The sequence below is a fragment of the Lonchura striata genome, chromosome 1 (assembly GCF_046129695.1).
Source record: "Lonchura striata isolate bLonStr1 chromosome 1, bLonStr1.mat, whole genome shotgun sequence".
NCBI classification, from domain to species: Eukaryota; Metazoa; Chordata; class Aves; order Passeriformes; family Estrildidae; genus Lonchura; species Lonchura striata.
The window spans coordinates 29,236,104-29,257,554 of NC_134603.1; the positions used below are offsets into that span (position 1 = coordinate 29,236,104).

Consider the following 21,451-nt stretch of genomic DNA (forward strand, 5'->3'; position numbering starts at 1 on the left):
AACAAATGTCAATGCTGTGGTTTTTCCATTTATTTTAAGAAAATGTTAGTTTTATCCATTTAGTTGGAATTCTGGCCATGAACACTCATGGCCTTTGTTCATGTGCTTTCCAGTGTTGAAAGCCAGAAGTGCTCTGGCTCTGAGGGGCCCTGGGAAACCTCAGGCACTGACATTCCTGGTGACTGTCACACCTCAGGACAGGATACTACCAGCCCCTGGGAAAGGCCAGCAGAAGGGTAAAAGCACACCTGCTCTCCAGCTGTTCAGCTCACAGACTAAACCACAGCTGAAGATGGATCTGTGCTGATGTGGCAGGCAGGGATTTGGTGTGGCCAAGGAATACACACGTCCCCTGTTGCATCCCTGTCCCAGGGAGCTGCTCTGCTGTGGGTGAAGCAGTATCTGCCACCTTAGTCTGAGCAAGTGACACTTATCAGAAGCAGCAGTGCACATTAGCTGCAGCTGTCAATTGGAAAGATCTTCCAAACAAGCTCTTTTGAATTGCTAATAGGCAAATGGTGGCTGTTTAACTGCCTTTGATATTTCTCAGCATAGTCTGAGTGCTCTTTGATATTTCTTTATATAACTTGTCTGCTTGTTTCCCAAAATATGGGAGAATTAGCCTGAAAATGTAATTCACATGTTTTCAATAGTCACAGACAAGATTTTGAAGCTGGTTTTGGGCACCTTCTCCCTGAGTATCTTAGTTTTGCTTTAGTCAAGGCTTACTAAAGACTTAAATAGAAGTATAAAGACTTGATAATTTAAAGTTTATTTGGTGTTGCAAGGCTAGGCTCTGATCCTAGTAATACAAGCAACAAATATATTAGTGATTAGTTTTTTTCTACATGCTTTTCCAAAAAAAGGGCAATAAGTAGCAGTATAATTAAAGGACCATTTGTTAAAACAAAAGGAATTTTGCCTAGAAGTAAAAAATTTAACATTAGCATTAATATTAAAGTCAGATCCATGCTGGAATTCCTGGGAATGTGGATCAGAGTTTGGCCCTTGTTTCTCTGCAGTTGAATAATATTTGGTCTGGTTCTCTTTCACGCAACTCCAGCAATGTGAAAAGAGCCCCAAAATAAGAGTAAGTTGCATTTATTTATATATTGAACTTCTTTACATTGACAGATTTGTTAGTATGAATGAGAACCAGTGTTTGATTTTTTTCCTGTTGTTAACCTCATTCAGTCTTTTCCATGCTACTTTAAAAAAAGTTCTTGATTTACATCTCTTTCTCAGCAAGGTGAGGAGAAGCTCACACTGAGATTACAAAGTACCACCATAACTTTCAGAAAATAGTAATTGAAAGAGTATTCCTTTGTTTTTCTGAAGACATGGACATTTAAGCTATGTAAGGTCACAAGTTGATACCAGATGTAATTTTTTGCTTTGGCATAAGACTGAAGCACCAAATATTTAAAAGAATCAAATCTCACCTTCATTATAGTCACATGAAGGTTGTATCATGAGACAAAACATGACATTTTCATATGTTAACTGCAGAACTACCAGAATGTGTATGTGTGTCCTTTTCCAAAGAGGAATTGGGCAGGGTGGAGGGAGAGGATCAATTCCATTTATGCTGTGTGGTCCTGATCAGTAAATGAGTACTACTGTAGCAGCTGCCTACTCAAGGGGGCACTGTGTTCTCTTTTTTTGAACAGCTGATGTTAGTCATTAAGGATTTTGTCCAAAACCAACTGAATTAGGAGAAAAAAACTCAAAAAATCACTGGTGTAGGGGTAAGCTTTTGATAGCTCACTTTCTTGCCAATATAATTTGTTAAATTTAGTTGTAAGAAATTGAGAAGGAAACAAGGAGTGACTTCTGCAGATCTTTTAAAGACAGGCACTGGCTTGAAAGTACTTGTCTCACACTTAAATACTTTTCATTAACAGATAAGATGTTATTTGCTTGCCAGCTCCAAAGTCAGGTGTTGCACAATACTCAGGCACCTACAGTGTCTTTGGGAAAAGCTTCCAGTGCCTGAGTTAGGGAGAAGCCACACCGAAACCTTTCCTGCGCGTTTGCCCAAGCCCTGTGAGATCCTGAGGGCCCTGCAGAGCTGCTTGTGGCTGTGCCCTGGATGTGCTGGGGCCATGGCTCCCCTGAGCTGATGGCCTGCATGCTCCTCTGCTGCCAGAGGCCCTTCAGGGACTGGCAGGAGTGACATGCCAGTGTCTAAAGCCCAAGGACTTCTGCATGTGACACATGGCTCAGGCTGTGCCTCAGACCACACAGCAGTGCTGTTACTCCCTGCCATGGTGCTGCAGAGTGTGAGCTGTTAGTGCATGTGTCTCCTTAGCACGTAATGGATGGGGAACTGCTGCACTGAGCAGGCAGTTCCTCCAGCGAGTAGGTGTGGAGGTGATCCAGTGTCTGTGTGTTCCACTTCTGAAACAAGATGCCTGTGCACCTGCATATCCCAGGGCATACATACCACCTCATGGAGAGAGTCAAATTAGGCAGAGGCGGGTGTATTGAGAGACTGTAAGAACACAGAGTGTAACTATGGTTTCCTTTGGTGTTTTAGTGCTGGAAAGATAGTCATGTTTTTGTGGATCTGCTCCGTATTTTGGGGCTCAGAGTGTGTGTCCCCTTCCCAGGGGATCTCCTGTTGGCCATCTGGTGGCTCGGAGCTTGCTTTGGTGCCACACCAAGGTTGTGTTCCCATTGAAAGTTGAGGATGTATTTGGAATCATAGAATAGTTTGGGTTTGCAGGGACCTTTAAGGGTCAATTCAAATGTTTTCCTTAAATCATGCATGCAATATATGACCATTTATTGATGTTTATGCTTCAGAACAAGTTATCTTTTCAAATGCAACATTTCTTTTTAGAAAAATACTTTGCTGCTTTTGTTTGTTTTAAATTAAGTAAAAATCAAGTGTGGATTATGTAATTTGTGTGCAGTGGGTTAGATATAGTTGTCCTCTCTTACATCCAGTGCTTTCATATTTCTTTACTGAATGTGCAGTTAATTACCCACATGGCATCTAAACCTTAGAAAAAAGAGCTCCTTAGCCCTCTCACAATGATACTGTTGTAATAATAGTGTTTGTTGTTCTTGACAGAATCCCTGAATGGATCTTGGAAAGAAGGAGGATTTGTGCCTTCTAGTACCAGCAGCAGTGGATACTGGAGCTGGAATGCTCCCAGTGACCAGTCCAACCCATCCACCCCATCTCCACCTCTGTCAGCTGATAGCTTCAAAGCTTTTCGGACACCTTCCCAGCCAGATGATGGTATTGATGAAGGTGAAACAAGCAACCTTCTCTTTGATGAACCCATTCCTAGGAAGAGAAAGGTTAGTCTCATGTTAAATTCCATACCCACAGGTAGATAGGATGTTGGTAGGCTTATTTTGTTGTGAGAAAGGAACAGGTCACCCAAATGCCTCTGCCTGTGTATCCTTCCTTGGCATCCATTTAACATAGGGACTTCACCTAGTCACTGTGTCTCATTCAGCATGGTCACCTCCTGCACACACATGCTGCCATCAGCACCACATATTTCCTGCCAGATGGTGAGGTGCTATAAAGCCTCCTGCTCAGAAAACACTCGAGGGATTTCCAGAAGGTGTTGCCTCTGGACGTCCAAGGGTTTTCTGTCCTACTTTGACAAATTCTCTGTGCGCAGGATGCAACAGGCAGCCTTTACATGTCATCACAAAAACTGACTATGGCCTTAATACTCCTTGTTCCCTGAAAGTGCTGTTTATCTGACAGCATGTCAGATACCTTAATACTGTGAAGGTTTTTCTGCACAAACATATGGAGTGAAAATGGAGAGAGAGAGCTCAAACCCAATGGCTTTTGATATAGTATTAGCATTAGCCAAATTTATCCTCAGTTGGAGTGCAAAAGCAGGCAAAATAAAACATGACGTAAAAAAAAGAAGGTCTAAAACTAACCCCAAAAAAGCACCATTTCTAGCCAGCAAGCTTCTCTGGAAGAAAAAGAAAGCAAAGAAATGGCACTAGTCCATGTTCCCTTCCCCTCCAACACAACAGGACACATTTTACATAGCAAGATGTAAAAGGACTTTTTGTAAGTAGAAAAAACAGAGAATTTATTCCCTTAGTGAATTTGTTTCTGGCTCAGTCTGAGACAATTAATTGCTTCATCACCAGCAGGAAGAAGTTTTAACGATTGTTTAAACCTGTTCAGATTTATCCTCTTGCTCCAGAAGCTGCTTATTTGCTGACCCATGCAGTTGTTCCTTTGTTCATGGGAAAGGGCTGAAAATGTTTGTGCATCTTGCTAAGATGGAAAAAAGTATTTTGGAGGTTACAATAAATTGTTGCAATAAATTAGAAGTTGGAGCTGAGTGTTGCACTAAACAGAGAGACAAATTGGGGGTGTGTGGGACAGGAGGAGTAGTAGTGTAGAAGTGTCCTGCCTGCCTTACCTTTTACTTCTCAGCCTTCATCTTATTAGCACCACTCTAACTGATCAGCTGTGATGAAACAGCTGGGTTTGCACTGCCATCTTTATTGTTTTCTAAGTTGCTTTCAAATATTTCTATTTATGTACCCACTATAGGTCTATTACACTATCTGCTCTGATTCACAGGGATTTTGCTTTGTATGGCAAATGTTTTATTTAGATAAACAGTAACATTCCATGCCAAACTTGTTTCTATAAAATAACTTGCTTTCCTGCAGGTTTTTTTCTGTATTCTGGCTCCAGCATGGTACTTGATCTGAGTACAAGTTAGCATCTTTAGAAGCTGAAACAAAATCATTCAGGTTACTCATTCTTCAGGGCTGCAAAAGACAGGAGTAAACTTGGAGATAGAGTGATTGGTAACCTTACTATTTGCTTAAAAGTTTCCTCTAAGGTAGTTATTCCTCACCAAACCAATTATGTTCTATTATTTTATTAAATAAAACATTAAACTGAATAGGTAATTTTGGAAAGGAAATGGAAGAAATATAAGCATGTTCTTTATTTCTACTGAGTGAGCTTTCAGTTGATTATATTAAAAGTGCATGGGTTTTTGCAAACTCCTACCAGTGACAATAAATTCAAAACCACAGTGGAGCTAGGAGACTGATTTTACTATAAAACTGGGGATGGATGTTAAACCATTCTGTGCTCATAAAGATGCATATGGTGTTTATGATATCATATTGGAATTCCTAGGATGTCAGTTATAAACATAGCCTTCATCTTGTTGACATAGTTGGTGGTTAGTTGTGTGGTTTTGAGCTGATAATAGTATTTAGTATTATATTATGGAAGTAAGAAAAGTATGAATCAGAATTGCTAGATGGATTATATTTAATTTGAGAAAAGAAAGAGCTCTGTATCTGTTTGACTGATAGTTGTGTTATCAAATAAAAAGTAGGCAATTTATGTGCAATTTATTCCTAACAGAAGTTTTTCATACAACCAGTATGATCAAGTACCTCAAAGCATTCATACTTTAAAACAGGAGATATTAGACTGCAAGGAACTATGAGAACATTCTGCTACAATCAACTTGTATTTTAAAAGCCCATCCGCTGAGATTCTTTTTTAAGTTATATTCTAATCATCATTTTCTAGTAAATGCTAAAACCATCTCCTGGCATGCAGTTCCAAAGGGTTCAAATTGAAGAAAGCACCAAGTCAGCTTTTATTCAAGGCACAGTGAAATGTACTTAACCCTAAGAATGTGCTTGTTCCATCTCCTTTTTTAAATTGAGTTTTATATTAATATATTAATTTAATCTTATATGTAACTAAAATTATAGAACAAAAATACATTATATTGATGCTCTTCCTCATGTTAATAATGTGTTCTGTAATAATAGAAAAAATTATTTTTAAGAATTACAAGTTATTTAGTATTCTTTTTTTATTTAAACTGTACAAAATTAGTTTCATTTTGAGGTAAAATTAGCTTGTAAATAACTCCACAGTTCGTAATATCTGTGTTGTTTTAAGACTACTTTTCTCCAGAGTCTTTAAAATGTTGAAGATTGGCCTTGTAATAGCCTTGTTGTCTGTGCACTAAATCAGTGATAACTCTATGGGGATCAATGAAGTTATATTAAAGAATATAAAAAGAGTATTTAAATTAGATTATATCTGTATTTTTAAAATATTGAACACAGACTGATAACTTCTCATTCTCTTATCTGATTAAGGTCCACAGCAGCTTCTGAGTGAAACAAAAGCAGGTTGTGCCAGCTCATGGTAAATATGGACATAATAGAAGCTATGTTTTTCTGGCACAATATTTTTTGTGCTGCAAATATCATAAGCAGAAACATTCATAAGATCTTGCTTTGGAAAGACCTTCATTTAAGAAGATACCTTGGATTAAGTAAGAAGTCCTCATCAGGGCTTTTTGAAATAAGTGTAGGAAGGTTTTGTATCATATACCTCCCTTAGTGGAGGAACTGAAACTTAAAAATGGAAAAGTTTTGCCAATGAACAAAGAGAGGTAAAGCTGCTTCTGTAGCTTTTTATTGGATTCTCTTGAATTCAGTAGGGTGACACATTTGACAAGAGAATATTAGATCACTACAAATTTGGAGTCGAAGGCTCTGAGTATTCACAGTCTTCGTTGTAACTGTTTATTTGGTAGCGTGGGGTTTTTTCTACCTTCACAGAATTACAGAGTCACAGAAATGTTCAGTCCTTCACCCAGCACTGCCAAGTCCAGCCCTAAACCATGTCCCCAGGCAGCACATCTACAAGTCCTTTAAATACCTTCAGGGTTGGTGACTCAGTCATTTCCCTGGGCAGCCTGTTCCAATGCTTGACAACCCTTTCAGGGAAGAAATTTCTCCTAATATCTTTACAACTTCCAATTTTCAGAACTCCATGAAGGTGATGTTCAAATGCCTCTGGAAGAACTGTGGGAAGGTACTGAGCACAGCTGCAGGGATTCAGAAACACATACGGACCATTCACCTTGGGTAAGAGAGCAATCTTTTTGGGTCTGAAGGAGCAATTGCCCTTGGCTGGAGACATGAACTGGGTTGTCCTTGGCTTCTCTGTCTCATAATCTCTCTCTTTTTAAGGAAATTGTGGAATAGTGCATCAAGGTGAATGAGCACTTATTCCAACAGCAAGGCACTTTCTTTCCTGAAATTCTGTCAGCTTTGCTAGAAGGTCAAATAGAGCTTGAGGTTACACTGCACTTCCCTGTCAGCTGCACAGCTCAGTGCCATTACATCATATGTGTTGTGTGCACATCATGTCTGGGATGACACTCTGTAGTAGACAGGTTCAGGGTCTTGCATGAATACTTTTCAGCTTTGTTTCACATCAGGTCAGGTGCTTGTGCCAGTTCTGAGTTGAATTAATGCCAAAAAAAAACGAATGCAAAAAACCCCACCAAAAACCACAAACCACATAAGAAACCTAAAAATAGAAGGAAACTGAGATGCATGTTGTCATGGTTTAAAGTACCACAAAGCTGTTCACTCACTATTCCCTTCCTTCCCTGGAAGAATCAAAGGAATAAAGAGTAAACCTCATGGGTTCAGACAAGAACAGTTTAATGGCTTAAACAAAATAAAACACTGATGATAATAATAACAGTAATACTGGTGACTCTAATACTTTAAAGGAAAGGGGAGAGAGAGAGAAACTAAACTGAAGAGAAACGAGTGATGCACAGTACAGTTTCTCACCACCTGCTGACCAATGCCCAGCCTATCCCCAAGTAGTGATCAGCATCTCCCAGCTAGCTCCCTGCAGTGTATTTACAGAACATGATATCCTATAGTATAGGCTGTTGTCCTGGCTGTGCTTCCTCCCAGCTTCTGGTGCCCCTGCTCACTGGCAGAGCATGTGAAACAGAAAAGTTCTTGATGTAGAGTAAGCACTGCTCAGCATCAACTAAAACATCAGTGTGTTATCAACAGTCCTCTCATCCTAAATCCAAAAGACATCTCTGTGCTAGCTACTTGGAAGAAAATTAACTCCAGCCCAGGCAAAACCAGAACACACACGTATGTTACTTGGACTAGAAGCAAAAGCAAATTATTCTTTTAGGAGACGAGTTTGTTTCAGAGCTTTAGTTTGCAACTGAACTCTCCCATGCAATTCACTGAGTGGTGTACCTGTCTTATTTATAATTACAGTTGAGACTCGCAATCTTCATCTGTTAGGTGAAAATACATCTCTCTGTAGGTCTCTGTTGCCCACAGCTTAAAATCACCACAAGAAAGATCTGGAGCTCAGGATGGTCTTAAAGGGGTCAGCAATTACCATTGGGTTTAAGAGTAAGGCTGTGGGAAACAGAGAAAATCTCTCTTAAAATGCAGTTAGGAATATTGATTTGTGCTTTATATTTTGGGGACATGTGGTGTGGCAGAGGCAGAAATAAACAGCAAAACCTTTCTGGAATTTGCTGGAGCTAGAAACTTTTCTGGAAAGAGTAATTTTGGCGAATGACTGGCTACATTCTGATGGATGGTACTTCTGGTAGAGCCTTTCAAACCTGCTGGACATATGTTCTCTCAACAAGTTCTGGTTTGGACTTCAAGATAATGTGTAGTCTGCTAGGAGCTACTGCTTTGACTGGGTTGCTTCACTGTTAGCACTTGTGCTCAAATGGACATCAGATGGAACTTTAAAGCAATTAAACCTCCTACATGCCCTCCTTCAGTAAGTCTGCCTCTGGAGAGCAGAACCAGAAAGTCCTGGCCGTGGCAAGCCAGCCCATATGACTGCTTTCTCTGTGTCTGAGTGAGTTGCATGGGGAGACTGTTTTCTAGCAAATTCTTCTTTTATGTTACAGAAAATTACAGTGAATGGCAGCCATAAGTATATTTGGTATAATTAAGTAACTTCTGATAAGATTGCATATTGTTTGCTGTAACATGAGTGAAGTATATCTTGCCTGTGTCTATTATCTTTGCTGTGACTTTCAAAGACAGAGTGCATTGAGGTTCTTGTTAACTTTACAATAGTTACAAATGAGAAGCTGATACTTGATCTCAGGGAGTCAAACATCTACTCCAAGGTGAAAGAATTGGTCAAGAATAACACAGAGAGGGGAAAAAAGAATTTTCTACCTTTTTTTCCCTGCAGATTAGATGATTTTCCTCTTCCCCTTACCTGCAGTCAGAATGCAGATAAAGTAGGAAGGTTTGAAACTGCAAATATTAATTTATTGGCAATATGAATATGTTCACTCATGCATCTAGAAGTTAAAATTTACCTTAGGGTTCTTGCTTTCAATCAATTCTTACTTCTTTCTCTTGATACAGACGAGTAGGAGAGTCTGACTACAGTGATGGAGAGGAGGATTTTTACTATACAGAAATCAGGCTCAACACGGACTCAGTAGCTGATGGCTTAAGCAGTCTTTCTCCAGTCTCTCCATCTTTAGCATCTCCTCCTTCCCTTCCCACCCAAGAAGCAATCCGTCCTGAAACTTCCTGTGCCAAAACTGAGACTAAAGTGATGACACCTCTGAGCCGCTCAGCTCCTACCAACCTCTACCTCGTACACACGGACCATGCTTACCAGGTAACACCAGTGGGAGGAGCTCCAGTCATTACTAATCTCACTAATGTGTAAACGAATGGCACATCACAATGTTTGGTTTTTAATGGGCTGAAAGGTTTTCAGAGCACTCAAAGGCATTTTTTTGATTTAAACTGAGATGTATTCTTCTGAGCTCATTGTTTGTTTATGTGCCCACAACAGCCAGTGGATTTTGGGGTGCTCTTTATCCAGCCATAGGCGCATACTTGAGGTTGAGAAGAGTTGATCAGTGTATCCACTGCCTACATCAGTTCAATTTTCACTGACCGTAAGGAGAACCCAAGGTGTGATGTGCTCAGATGGGGTTTCCTGCATGGTAAAAATTCCCATCCAGTCAGCTGAATCCCTCCCAGAGTCTTCATTTCAGCTTTGCTTTTATTGAACAAGTACAAGCTCTGCTTGAAGTGTCAACAAGTACCCAAAGGATGCCAGGAACAATTCATTTCCTTTTTGTACAGTGTGAGTTGTCAGTTTTAGTTGTGAAGTAGAGCAGGAAGAATGAAAAAATAAATACGGTATCTTCCTATTTTTGGAGGCGATGCTTTTCAAATGACAAAAATTGCTGTCCTAAAACATTCCAGCTAAGTTTCAACAGAAGACATTAATTATAAAACTGCACTAAAGCCTGACAAGTTTTGGTCTGGATACTGTATGATAAAAGAGAAGTAGAGGCTTTGAAGTAGTGTGGTCCATGACCTGTGTATGCACCAGAGAACTGAATTCTGTTAAATTTATCAGATTCAATAGCTATCATATATAGCATTGTGCAGATAAAACTTTTGTGTTGTGTTTGGAGCACACCTACTAAAACATCAGAGGGAGCTAAAGAGAATTCACAGGCTTGTTTTAGACTTTTGTGCATGTTGAAAAGCATGGGTGGAAGCTTGGCATCGCAGGTGGAAGCTGCATCATGTAGCATGCCAACCATGGGTACTGATGAAACCAGCTAGGAGAAAGATTTGCTTCTCAGTGTAGCTTAAACCTTGCCTCAAAGAGTGAGGCAACAAGTCTAGGCTAATGACAAGTTTTGCTTCATTTGGGATTTGCATGACAGTTTGCCCTGCTGTTTGGAGACCTACTCAGCCCTTTTTTACAAGCAGCCTCTGAGTAAAGCACTTGTCTAAGGAAATCCTAATTCAAGTGTTTAAAGTCCTTGAATTGGATTTTAATTGATGTATTCCATGACACAAGATTACAAGTGCCTGAGGCCCATGGGCTTTTCAGGTTGCTGTGGTTTCAGTGCTTAATTTCATCAGTGAGGAGTGACACAGTCCACACTGTTCACAGCTTGCCAATTGGAAGCAGGAGGCAGGGTCCCTGCTCAAACATTCAGGCTGTCCTGGCAAAGGAAGCAGCTTCTGTAGAGAAGGTCAGTGGCATCCTCTGCCAAGATCCCTTCAGGCCTGAAAGAAGGGTCAGGAGTCAGGGTGGAGATTCAGATCTCACCTACCAGAGAAGAAAGTGAAGATTACTTCATTTGGAGCAGCTCAAGAAACTTGCATAAGAGAGGCTGGATATTGTTCATCACAGAATTCCAGTTTAAAAAAAAAAAAAAAAGGAGAAAATACAGAACATAAAGTTCAGTCACAAGAATCCTTAAAGAGATTGGTTAATTGCCATTTCCTCTATGACTGGAAAATGTCAAATAGACTACTTGTAGTGAGGTGTAGTGAGGAAGATAGGAGGAAACTGAGGAAAGTCCTGATGCTCTTCTCTGACCCCATCCTATAGGTGAGGAATCATTTAGAAGAATAATTGAATAAATTCTGGAATGTACAGCAGTTGAGGAAAACTGCACTAGGGGAGCCCCAGAGAAAGATGATGCTAGAACAATACAGGAAACAAAAGAATAAATCCCTCTGGATTCAAAGAGAGCATTTGATCTTAAAACATATAGGCAGTATTTGTTAAGTAAGAGATTAAATTTAGTGTAGGAGAAGGAGCTGGAAAGTCACAAAGAACAGTGAGCTATTTTGAAAGGGCCTTTGAATGTCATTAGTGGAGTTAAATGAAAAGCTGTTCTTGGCCCTGATCTCACTTTCATTAAATCATTTTGGTAATACACAAATACTATAATAAACTTCACTGATAACAAATTTGGGAGACATCAGCAGATCAGGCTTATGTGACTGAGTGATCTTAAAAGTAAGATTTTGGATCCTTAAAAATAAGGTTTTGGATGCAGTTTAATGTCAGAACATGCAAAGTCCTGCATCTAAGGAACTAATGAGATTTTTCTGCTATAAACTAGGATAGTTAGAAAATTATGTAAGAAGGAAACCTATATATTCATTAATCAAACACAGAATGACTGTGAGCCAACAACAACAGAGCCATGAAAGGGAAAAAAAAATAGTTGTCAGCTCTCTTGGATAAGAAATACCTAGGAGAGAGGGGGGTTTTTAATGCCATTATACTAGACCCCCACATAACTTCTGCTGAAATCCTGAGTTAGAGTTCTGGTCAGCCAAATTTGATGTGATGGGCTCCAACTAGAAAAAGTAGAAAGAGGGCAGAGAGGACATGCACAGCCTCTCCACCATTGGGTCTGATACCTCAGGCAAAGCAAGGAATGAGAAAAGGATGGAATTGCTGCCTGGGAAGAAAGTGAACGGACAAGCATGAGAGGGGAAGAGGATGAGCACAGGCTATTTCAGATATAAGGGTAATGTTGGCACAAATAAATAAAAATTATTCATTAATATATCTTGATTGGCAATTAGATGGAGATATCTAAGGAAATTAAAGTTGGGGTATAGAAATTCTTCAGTTGGTTGTAATGTTGTAGTTGCTTACCTTATGGAAGAGATTGACTAAAATGCTAGCTGAAAAAGCATACTGTTCTTGATGAACAAAGATGCACATCTGGGAAACAAGTGAACAATGTGATTGACTAAGTCTGATCATGTCTGAGGTAGATATTCAGGCACTGAGAAAAAGGAATTGAGCACTATGGTGTTTTAAGCAACTGCCAATTGCATAATTTTTAAACTTCATGTTTCTTTATGAAACTAATGCCTATACCTGTTCAATTTAACTACAGAGGAGCTACAGACGGGCTCTTTCAGCACCTAGGATTTCCCTTTCAGGTCTTATTCAAATACCTGAGGAAGTTGTTGTGCTGACCCTGGGTTTGAGCTGCCATCCTTGTGGGATGCTGAACAGAGGCAGTGCTGCCTCAGTGCTCATCCAGTTCTCTCCTGTTCTTTCTGTCTGGAGCTCGGTGGTCATTCACTCCTTCAGTCCTTCTCATTTGAACAGGGTTATGATGAAGAACTACTGGTACCATCTGAAGTTGCCAAATCGTTCTTGACACCTTTCAGAGAGGTTTTTATATTTTATGGAGCTCAGTGGATGTTTGCTGTGCATGTCTGTGTGGATTTTCTTGGAGCTGTCAGCAGCTTGGCAGCCCACAGAGCATCACTGTCATACACAGAGGCATATGGTGGTCTCACCTTCCCTTTCCTGAAAAGGCTGTAGGGGGTTGCTTCAGCCCTTGTTTACTTGTAAGATTATCTTTAATGGGAACTATCAGGTTGTAGTTTGTCATCACTCCTCTCTGCCTGGTGGTGCAAGGAAGCACTCTCTTCCTGGATCAGTGAGACAATTTCAGCAGCCCCAAACAAAAAATCTGCTTAAATGAGTGTATTGTGTTATTGTCATGTACCATCAACTGAAAGGCAGAAGTGAAAACTCATTTTAGCAAAATCGTTGTAAGTTTAAACCAAGGAGAGTTTTTGTTTTTGTTTTTGTTTTTTTTTTTTGTTTTTTTTTTTTTTTTTTGTGGTGACAGCTTGAATTTCAAGGGTCAAAGTGAGCCTTTGTTCATGCTGGCTGCTCACACTCCTGCTAGGCAGGGTGGCTACACAACTATGAATTTCATGATTTTGAAAATTAAATGGGGTTAAAAAAAAGGCAGGGAAGAATTCATGGAAATTCATAACCCAGTGAGAAAACCAAAGGAAAGGCAAAAGATGAAAAATGCTCAACAGTCTAAGCTCAGGTTATTGCTCTTGTGCCCCAGGGCAGCACTGCATATTACAGCCTGGATGGGAAGAACGTAGGAGTTCAGTGAGCCCAAATACTTGCTTCAGTTTAGTATTTCAAGAGCTAGTTTTTGAATCCAAAGGATGATTTACAGGTCCTTGTTCTTAATAGGAAAAACTGTTTTAATTGGGATGACCCTAAAAATTTTTCTGATAAATGAGAAATGGCCAACACTTACTGTTAATCGCTTCCATCCAAGAAGCCTTGCTATCCACACTAAAATTGTGTAAAACAATGGCCATGAGTTTAAGTATGGCTTTGTTCATCACTGGGGAAGAGGTGATCATCTGGTTTTGCTTCTTGCCGGCATTATTTTAAAAGTTATTTGTATGTGACGTTTGATTTTGTCTGTTTTTTTTAACAGATCTAGCTCTTAAAAGTTTTCTGTGGATTCTTTTGAGAGCAATCATCTTTCTCTAAACAAGGTTCAGGAACAGTGGTATAAATATTTATAGCTCTGTCCCTTCCTAACTAGCTTATCCATGATTATCCCTCTCACAAAGGTAAAATGCTTGTCACCATGGAGTTTTTTTGTGCCGTGGAAAATCTCACATATTTATCATTTCAAGGAATGAAAGATCCTTTGGAAGAGGAATGGTTCTTCTTGCTGGAGTAATACTTTCTTTTCACACAGGCCACTCCTCCGGTGAACATTCCAGGGTCAGCAAAATTCACTCCCAATGGCAGTAGCTTTAGCATCTCTTGGCAGTCGCCTCCAGTTACCTTCACCGGCATTCCAGTAAGTGCACACCAAAAAAGGAAAGAAGGGGCTAAAAAGATTTTTTTAGATCTTTTTGCTTTGTTTCACAGTGTGTAATCATGGAAGTAAATGTGACATAGCATATACCAAAAGGAAACAAATTAAACATGTGCTGGAGTTTGCCAGCATGGCCGTTTTTAACATTTTCGTAACTGTCTTTATCAGTGCAGTTAGGTTCTTTTTTCATCAGTGTCTACAAGCAGACAATTGAATCTATAGTATCTATAGTATCTACATTTTTTAAACTATATCTTTACAAAAGAACATTCTGGTAGGTGCAGAGCTTGGCACTATGTGCTTCTTTTTTGTGCCACTAAGAGATTTCTTAAAAAACTAGATGGAAAATCAGCCTGGTGATTATTTTGCTAACAGGCCAGTTGGATTCAGGCAGTGGGGCTGTTGCCTAAATGAACTCTGAAGATGAAGCATTTTTGAAAGGCAACTGAAAGAAACAATTAAATGAAATGCAAAGTTCCATTTTAGGAGGCTACAAGTATGTTGCCCCTACTAATAGCAGGAAAATGTTGTTTTATACAGAAAATATGTTCAGTATCTATTGCATTTTGTTATTAATACATATTGCAGTTTGATAGCTTTTTAATGAGGATGTATTCAATGGAAATTCAACACTGACCTTTCTTCAAAAAGCTGGCATACAAGGCCTAATTCTATCAATAGAGATGCTAAAATCGTAAGCCATCAACAAGACTGCGGAAATGTGATATTTGCTTAAACACAGAATTGCAATGATTGTAAACGTGTAGAACACCACAGTGTAGGTGTGGTACTCTGGGGAAGTGCAAAACCTTCATGAAGAGTTGCAAGGGATTCAGCTTGTAGTGTCTGATGTGGGGACTGCTGAAAGTAAATGCAAATCACTGTTTATGAGTAATGGGAAATCTTCTCCATTATGAATATAAATATTGATGTAAATATAATATACAAATTAATATAAGTAAATATTAATGTAAAGTATCCTCATTTTATTGGGAAACACTGCTTTCATTATAAACTGATATTCTCTAATCATAAACCTTTTTTGATATCATAACATCTCATTTAATATTACACTTTATGAATTTATGAATTTTTAAGGTGTGTTATATAAGGCACATTGCTCATCCAAAGAGCCATATAGCTTTTTTTCTCCTGACAGTGAATATTAGACAAGGCAATAAGAGATACTATTTCCCTCCCTTCTCCTCACCAAGTGAATCTCCAAAGCTTCTTACTGTCAACCTTTGGCAAATCTTGGAGATTTTCTGCAAAGGCTGTGGCACCCAGCAGAGCTGATAAAAATGAAAGTGACTGAATCAATTACACTGCACTCTGCCAAATGAATATTTATTAAATTCCATCAAGGAACAACTAACAGTGAAAGGCATCATGCTGGCAGCAATTTCAACAAGAGTGCCTTGACAGAGTGTGCTATCCACAAAGTTCCCTGAGAATTTGATTTCCCAACAATGGGGTTGATACGGAGTAATTATGAAACTCGATCCTTTTGTGAAGTAGAAGAAACTGGTGCCAGGAGCATTGGGAATCTAAAAATGCAATTAGTCACATTGTAAATCAGACACTTAAGAGGGCAGGATTAGACACGTATGTGTCAAGTTTACTTGTTCAGACAACAACGCTGATCTGTGGCTGTAGAGTGGAGAGTTCTCAATAGAATTTAAGAAATGCTAAATCACTTTCTGAGAATTCGATGGAGATGGCAATGATTTAAGTACAATTTGAAAGTAATCCCAATACAAAAACCTGGGGAAGCAGTGATGCAGAATTATAAACTGCTCAGGGAACCGTTTGAATTGCCATTATAGCTCTAACAACATTTATAAGACTGTTTAACAAAGAAAAGAATAATAATAAGAAAAAATATTCCAGGTTTACACACATTTGACTACTTTGTCATCAGTGTGATCATTTATGAATTACAAAGTTTTGCCTGCAGTGAAAAATTATCTGCAGTAAGTGAGGGTGCAAATGCAAATTTGTGTTAAATACCTGTATATTAAATTAAAGTTTTATTTCTGCTTCAAAGTAAATTAGATATTGCTTTACAAAATCAGGGGTCTGGCAATTCCCACCCTTATAAACTGACTGTAGGTACTTCACCTACATTCAGATTTCCTTCTTCTCTGATGGAATTTATTTATGGCCAGACTATGTGACAGAGCCAGTATAACTCATAAACTCACACAATTGTCCCTGAGATGCGACACAAATTTGTAGCACCCAAGAGAACCTCAGAGAGTAAGTCCAAACCATTACTTTTTGCCTCACCCTTAATACTTAAGCAAGCAATTTTCTAAAAAGGCTTTGGAATACTTTTCTTGCCTGGACAAATCACTGAACAGGAAAAGATTAGGTACGGATTTGAAAATGTGCATAGGTCTACATATTTTCAGTATAGTTTCCTTTCATGTTTATTTTTTGACACATACTGTTTCCCCCTTTCACTCCTGTGGACATTGAATTTCAATTACATTGAGCACTTCCTGGTTTCTGTCCTGGGAACTGGGGTGTTCAAACACCAGGAGTTGCATTAAGTCCTTATTTTCAGAAAGTCTTTAGCCGAGCAGCACTGAAAGGTCTTTGTGAATATGGGTGTATTTACCAGCAAGTAACTGAGCACTTCAAAACAACCTATTCATGCTGCTGGATCAGTTGGGCTCAGTATGTGGCTGCTCTAGGCTCAGGGGTATTCACAACATCTAAACACAGGCATTTATTTAGATGTCTTGTAGTCATAAGGGAGGAGAAGTGGCCTCTTGGTCTGTTCATCCTGGAGGAGACTAAGTGGGAGGCCTCATTGCAGTCTACAGCTTCCTTGTGAGGGGAAGAGGAGGGGCAGGTACTGATCTCTACTTTGTGGTGACCAAGGACAGGACCCAAGGGAATGGGCTGAAGTTGTGTCAGAGGAGGTTTAGGTTGGATATTAGAAAAAGATTCTTCCCCCAAAGGGTGTTTGGGCACTGGAACAGGCTCCCCAGGGAAGTGGTCACAGCACCAGCTGGCAGAGTTCCAGAAGTGTTTGGACAGTGCTGACAGGTACATGGTGTGACTCTTGGGGATGTTCTGTGCAGGGCCAGGAGTTGGACTCGATGATCCTTGTGGGTCCCCTCCAACTCAGGTTATTCTGTGGTTCTGTAATTAGGGGAGCCTCCAAAGCCATTTGTGCTCTGAATCTTGCATAAGCTAGATTCCAAGGCAGATAGGAAATACACTTTTTCATACAATTTTTCTAAAATAATTTTGCAGGTAAAAGGTTGAATGTTGGAACAGTTATGAGCCATTGTGAGGTTTTCTTTGCATGAAGCAAAAATGACAGACTGATTGTTCTACCAGTTGAGGCTGAATTAGGAGAATAAAGCAGCCACACCCCAGGGGTGCATGAGGAGAGTGAGTTAAATGATGCAAATGGGATGAGCCATGGTGAAGTCCATATGTCTTGGTACTGGAGGACTTAACATAATGACTGTGTACTTCCACTTCTACGTAATGTATGGTAAAAGTCTTCCTGAATGTCAGTATGATCTCCACTGTCTGATACTAACTTATATCTGCCTGCTATAAGACTCAAAAAATTGAACAGGCAAGATCTTTGATAATCTGGTGTTTACAGATGGCAAATCTTCTCTCAAACCACAGTTCCCCCCCAGGAGTTGTAACTGGAAACTCCAGGTCCTTGTTTCAAACAGTGTTATTTCACTCTGCATTAGGCAGCTCTTCAGACATGAAAAGCCTCCAAGGGCAAGGATTGCCTTCTCAGGGCTTGCTCTTAATCTGCTCTTACTGTTTCCTATAGAAAGCAGCTGACTGCTATTGTTTAGACCTGCTACAAAGCCTATCAAAATACACTAAAGCTCAGCTTCAGTGCTGTGTAGCTCCCTTGGTGTGCCAGTCTGTGGAACCATCGTGCAGAGACCCTCCCAGGAGAATGAGAGGGAGGAGTCTGCATGCTGCAGTTAATGCTCCAGCCTGATCTCTGTTTGGAAGTAAGCAAGATAATTGCTTATAACATAGGGGGCCATTTGAGTACTCTTCTGTTCAATGACAAGCAGCTGATATATTGAGTGTCACTTACTAGTGGTAGACATTGAATAATTTCTGGTTTTTAAAATGTTTCTGAGCCCTATCACAATGACTGGAGATCTCTGGTTACTGGTAATGACTGGAAGACAGTACAGTGTCTGGTAAATGCCAAATACTACAAAAGTGCTATTGCTTTGCATTTTATCTCCAGTGTTTCAATCATTCTTTAAAACAAGGGAAGTGGTTGATAAAAATTTGGAAAAAAATAGCAGAGAACAAGCTGCCCTTAGTATTCTGGAGCGATAGAACAAAAGGAGCTAATGTGATCTTTGGATGTACAAAACATGGTAAGGCTGGCAGAGAGAGAAGAAATTTCTTCCCAGATTTGCGAGTATATTTTGTATATCAGTAATGGTCTAAGTTTGTTCAGCATGTGAGCCACATACGCAGTTAAATCAAACATTTCTCTTGCTACTAGCCAAGAGTAAAATTTGAAAGAGTGTCTGCACTCAATTACATGCATTAGTTTTTTGCTACTATGGAGTAGCTTTCAAATAGACTTTGTATCAAAAATCAAAGCACATACAGTAATTCTCTTCAATTGAGGTCAGTCAGTTCCCTCTCTTCCAGATATTGTAAAACTTGAAAAGGGCAGGAGGGAAAAGTCATAACAGTGCAGAGAACTATGACCATATCTGCAGTACCTGGCAGCAGGAGGCTGACTGTGCGCTAGATGCTACATTCAATGTACAAGAAAAAAAAGAGTGTTCAGAATTTTTTTTTCTGGTATTTTAGATATAAAGTGGTTGTGGCCTTCACACAGGAGCAAAATAAGACCACAGTAAAATAATTTAGGTATTATTTAAGGCCAAGCTTTATGCCATGTGATCACTTGAATGATGTTGCCAAGCCCTATGTTCATGCAGGAGACTTCTTTGGAAAGTCTTAGAAGACCAAACAACACCCTTCCCTTGGAAATGTTCACAAAGAAGACACTGAGAAGGTTTACTGTGTGGAGTAAGGAGATACATCTTGTTAGCAGCTTTGGTCAGAAGAGCTGCATTGGGCTCCCTGCCTGTTAAACCTCGAGGGGCCCCACTGTGAGTGCTCTTCAAAACATACCCTCTTCTCCAAGGGTGTCTCTCCACAAAGAGTGCCAAGTGACAGACAGGAGCAACAAGTGAAATCCTTTTATTTCATGGGAGATTATTGGTATTGATCTCAGCACAAGACAGATATTATTTTTCCAGTTACTTTCTTTGGTTAAATAGGAGAAGGTTTTCATAAGAGCTATTCAGAGTTTATAAATGCGAATGAATGTGTTTCTTCTTGTTTCCAAAACCTGCAGTGATGCTCATCTGTATTTTGGATTGCTCTAGGAGGATGACTGGAAATACAGGAAAACAAAGAAGCTAATGTAATATACCTTATGCTAAATAAACTTTTCATTTAATTACATTTGTATGTTATATAGTCACCTTTCCTGGGTATCCTTGCCACCGTGCAGCATAATTTGCATTTTCTTGGGAAAAGTATTTATACTGCATTCACATGTGTATGTTCTTCATAAGCAGCTTTTTTGTCTGTATTGACAGGTCTCACCAACCCATAATCGTCCTGCAGGGAGTGGAGAGCAGAAACAGTCCCACACAGTTCTTTCATCACCGCCTAGAGTAGCATTTGGCTTGAGGTATGGGACCATTAGCTCCTGCTGACACTACAGCCTCACAACCAGGAGAGTATTTAGTGATTAAGTTGTCAGTGGCCAGAGAATCAGAAAAAGCCCACTGCCAACCCTGATTGCATTTGTCAGGCAGTCTTGCTAGAGCTCTTCAAAGTAAATGTTCAGAAGCTATTTTTCTTTTCACTACCATCAAAGGTAAAGTTCAGCTGCACTGTCTGACTCTGCACTTTTCCCTGAAAGGCTGGACTGTCTTATGTGTTTATCACCATTCAGTCAGAATGGCATTTGGCTTCAATTGAACTATAAGAAATGCTGTCTTAAAATAAATTAGATTAAGGCAGAGCTTTTTATGCCTTGTCTTCCTAGGCATAAGCTGAATTCATTACCACTAAATTTAATTGATATTTGACCAGAATCTACTTTAAAGTGTTCAAAAATCAGACTGTAATGCTACATTTCTTACAGTAAAGAAACTCATTATTTCTCATAGTCCTAAAGGTGACTGTACTCTAAAATGAGGCAAAAAGAAGATTCCATTCTTTTAATTTTCTTCATGACTCTCATATCATTGCATATGCTACAAACCAAACTTGGGATCTTCCCAATTTATGGATTCTGCCCATTCATTAATGTTCAGTAACCAGAAAATATGTGGGTATACAAGAAAGGAATCACATGTGTGCCATGCAACATGTAAAACAGGTATTAAACATTTCTGTTGGTACAGTTACTTTATTTAAAGATTCTGGGACAGATGGCATTGCAATAGTTAACATTGGATTGCTTGGTGAACCACTGCTCCTCAGATTTGCTGTCTTGCTGTGTGTTGAATATAAAAAAATCCATTTTAACAGTTATTTGAATAATTTTCTAAACTTATGATGTTTCAAGTGTGGTTGAAAGATAGCAAAACAGGACAATTATTACAGCTTTAAAAGCAACTGCTGTCCACCTTGCTGACTTTGGGGGCCACAGAGAAGGTGCTGTGAGTGAGAGCAATGGTTAAAACTTCCCACTCACACAGCAAGGTTAGGAGCTGGTAGCTTTTCTCCGCTTTGGCATGGCTGATGCCTGTTCATGGTCAAGGTCTGCTGCTCTGATCTATTCCAAATATTTTACCACAGCTCTGCAGCACTTCAGCCTGACATGGCCTAGCCTGTATTGTGGAGCAGCTATGACTGCCCGTTACAGCTTGGCACTTCATGTGGCTAAAGTCTCAAGTCAGGGCAGTGTGTTCCTGGGATCATCCTAGGAGCAGAGGAGCAGGCTCAGCAGCTGCTGCAGAAGCTGAGAAGCTGTGGAAGCCAGGTGAGGAGAAGGCCTGGTCCCTGAGAGTGATGCAGTCATGGCCATACATGTGTCTGTCACTTCATCAGCTCCCAGCTGAAAAGAAAACAACCCAAATCCCATGAAAGGCCAA

General features: G+C 39.7%; 1 protein-coding gene across 1 annotated transcript in view; it reads left to right on the top strand.

The window, feature by feature from the left end:
• ZNF704 (zinc finger protein 704) overlaps positions 1-21,451 on the top strand; it is a 105,242-nt gene that overhangs the window by 67,372 nt on the left and 16,419 nt on the right. Inside the window, exons 4-8 of the mRNA XM_021550571.2 lie at positions 3,080-3,312; positions 6,818-6,918; positions 9,223-9,484; positions 14,184-14,288; positions 19,943-20,037. Coding sequence (XP_021406246.1) covers positions 3,080-3,312; positions 6,818-6,918; positions 9,223-9,484; positions 14,184-14,288; positions 19,943-20,037 — 796 coding nt within the window. The remainder of the gene's footprint in view (positions 1-3,079; positions 3,313-6,817; positions 6,919-9,222; positions 9,485-14,183; positions 14,289-19,942; positions 20,038-21,451) is intronic.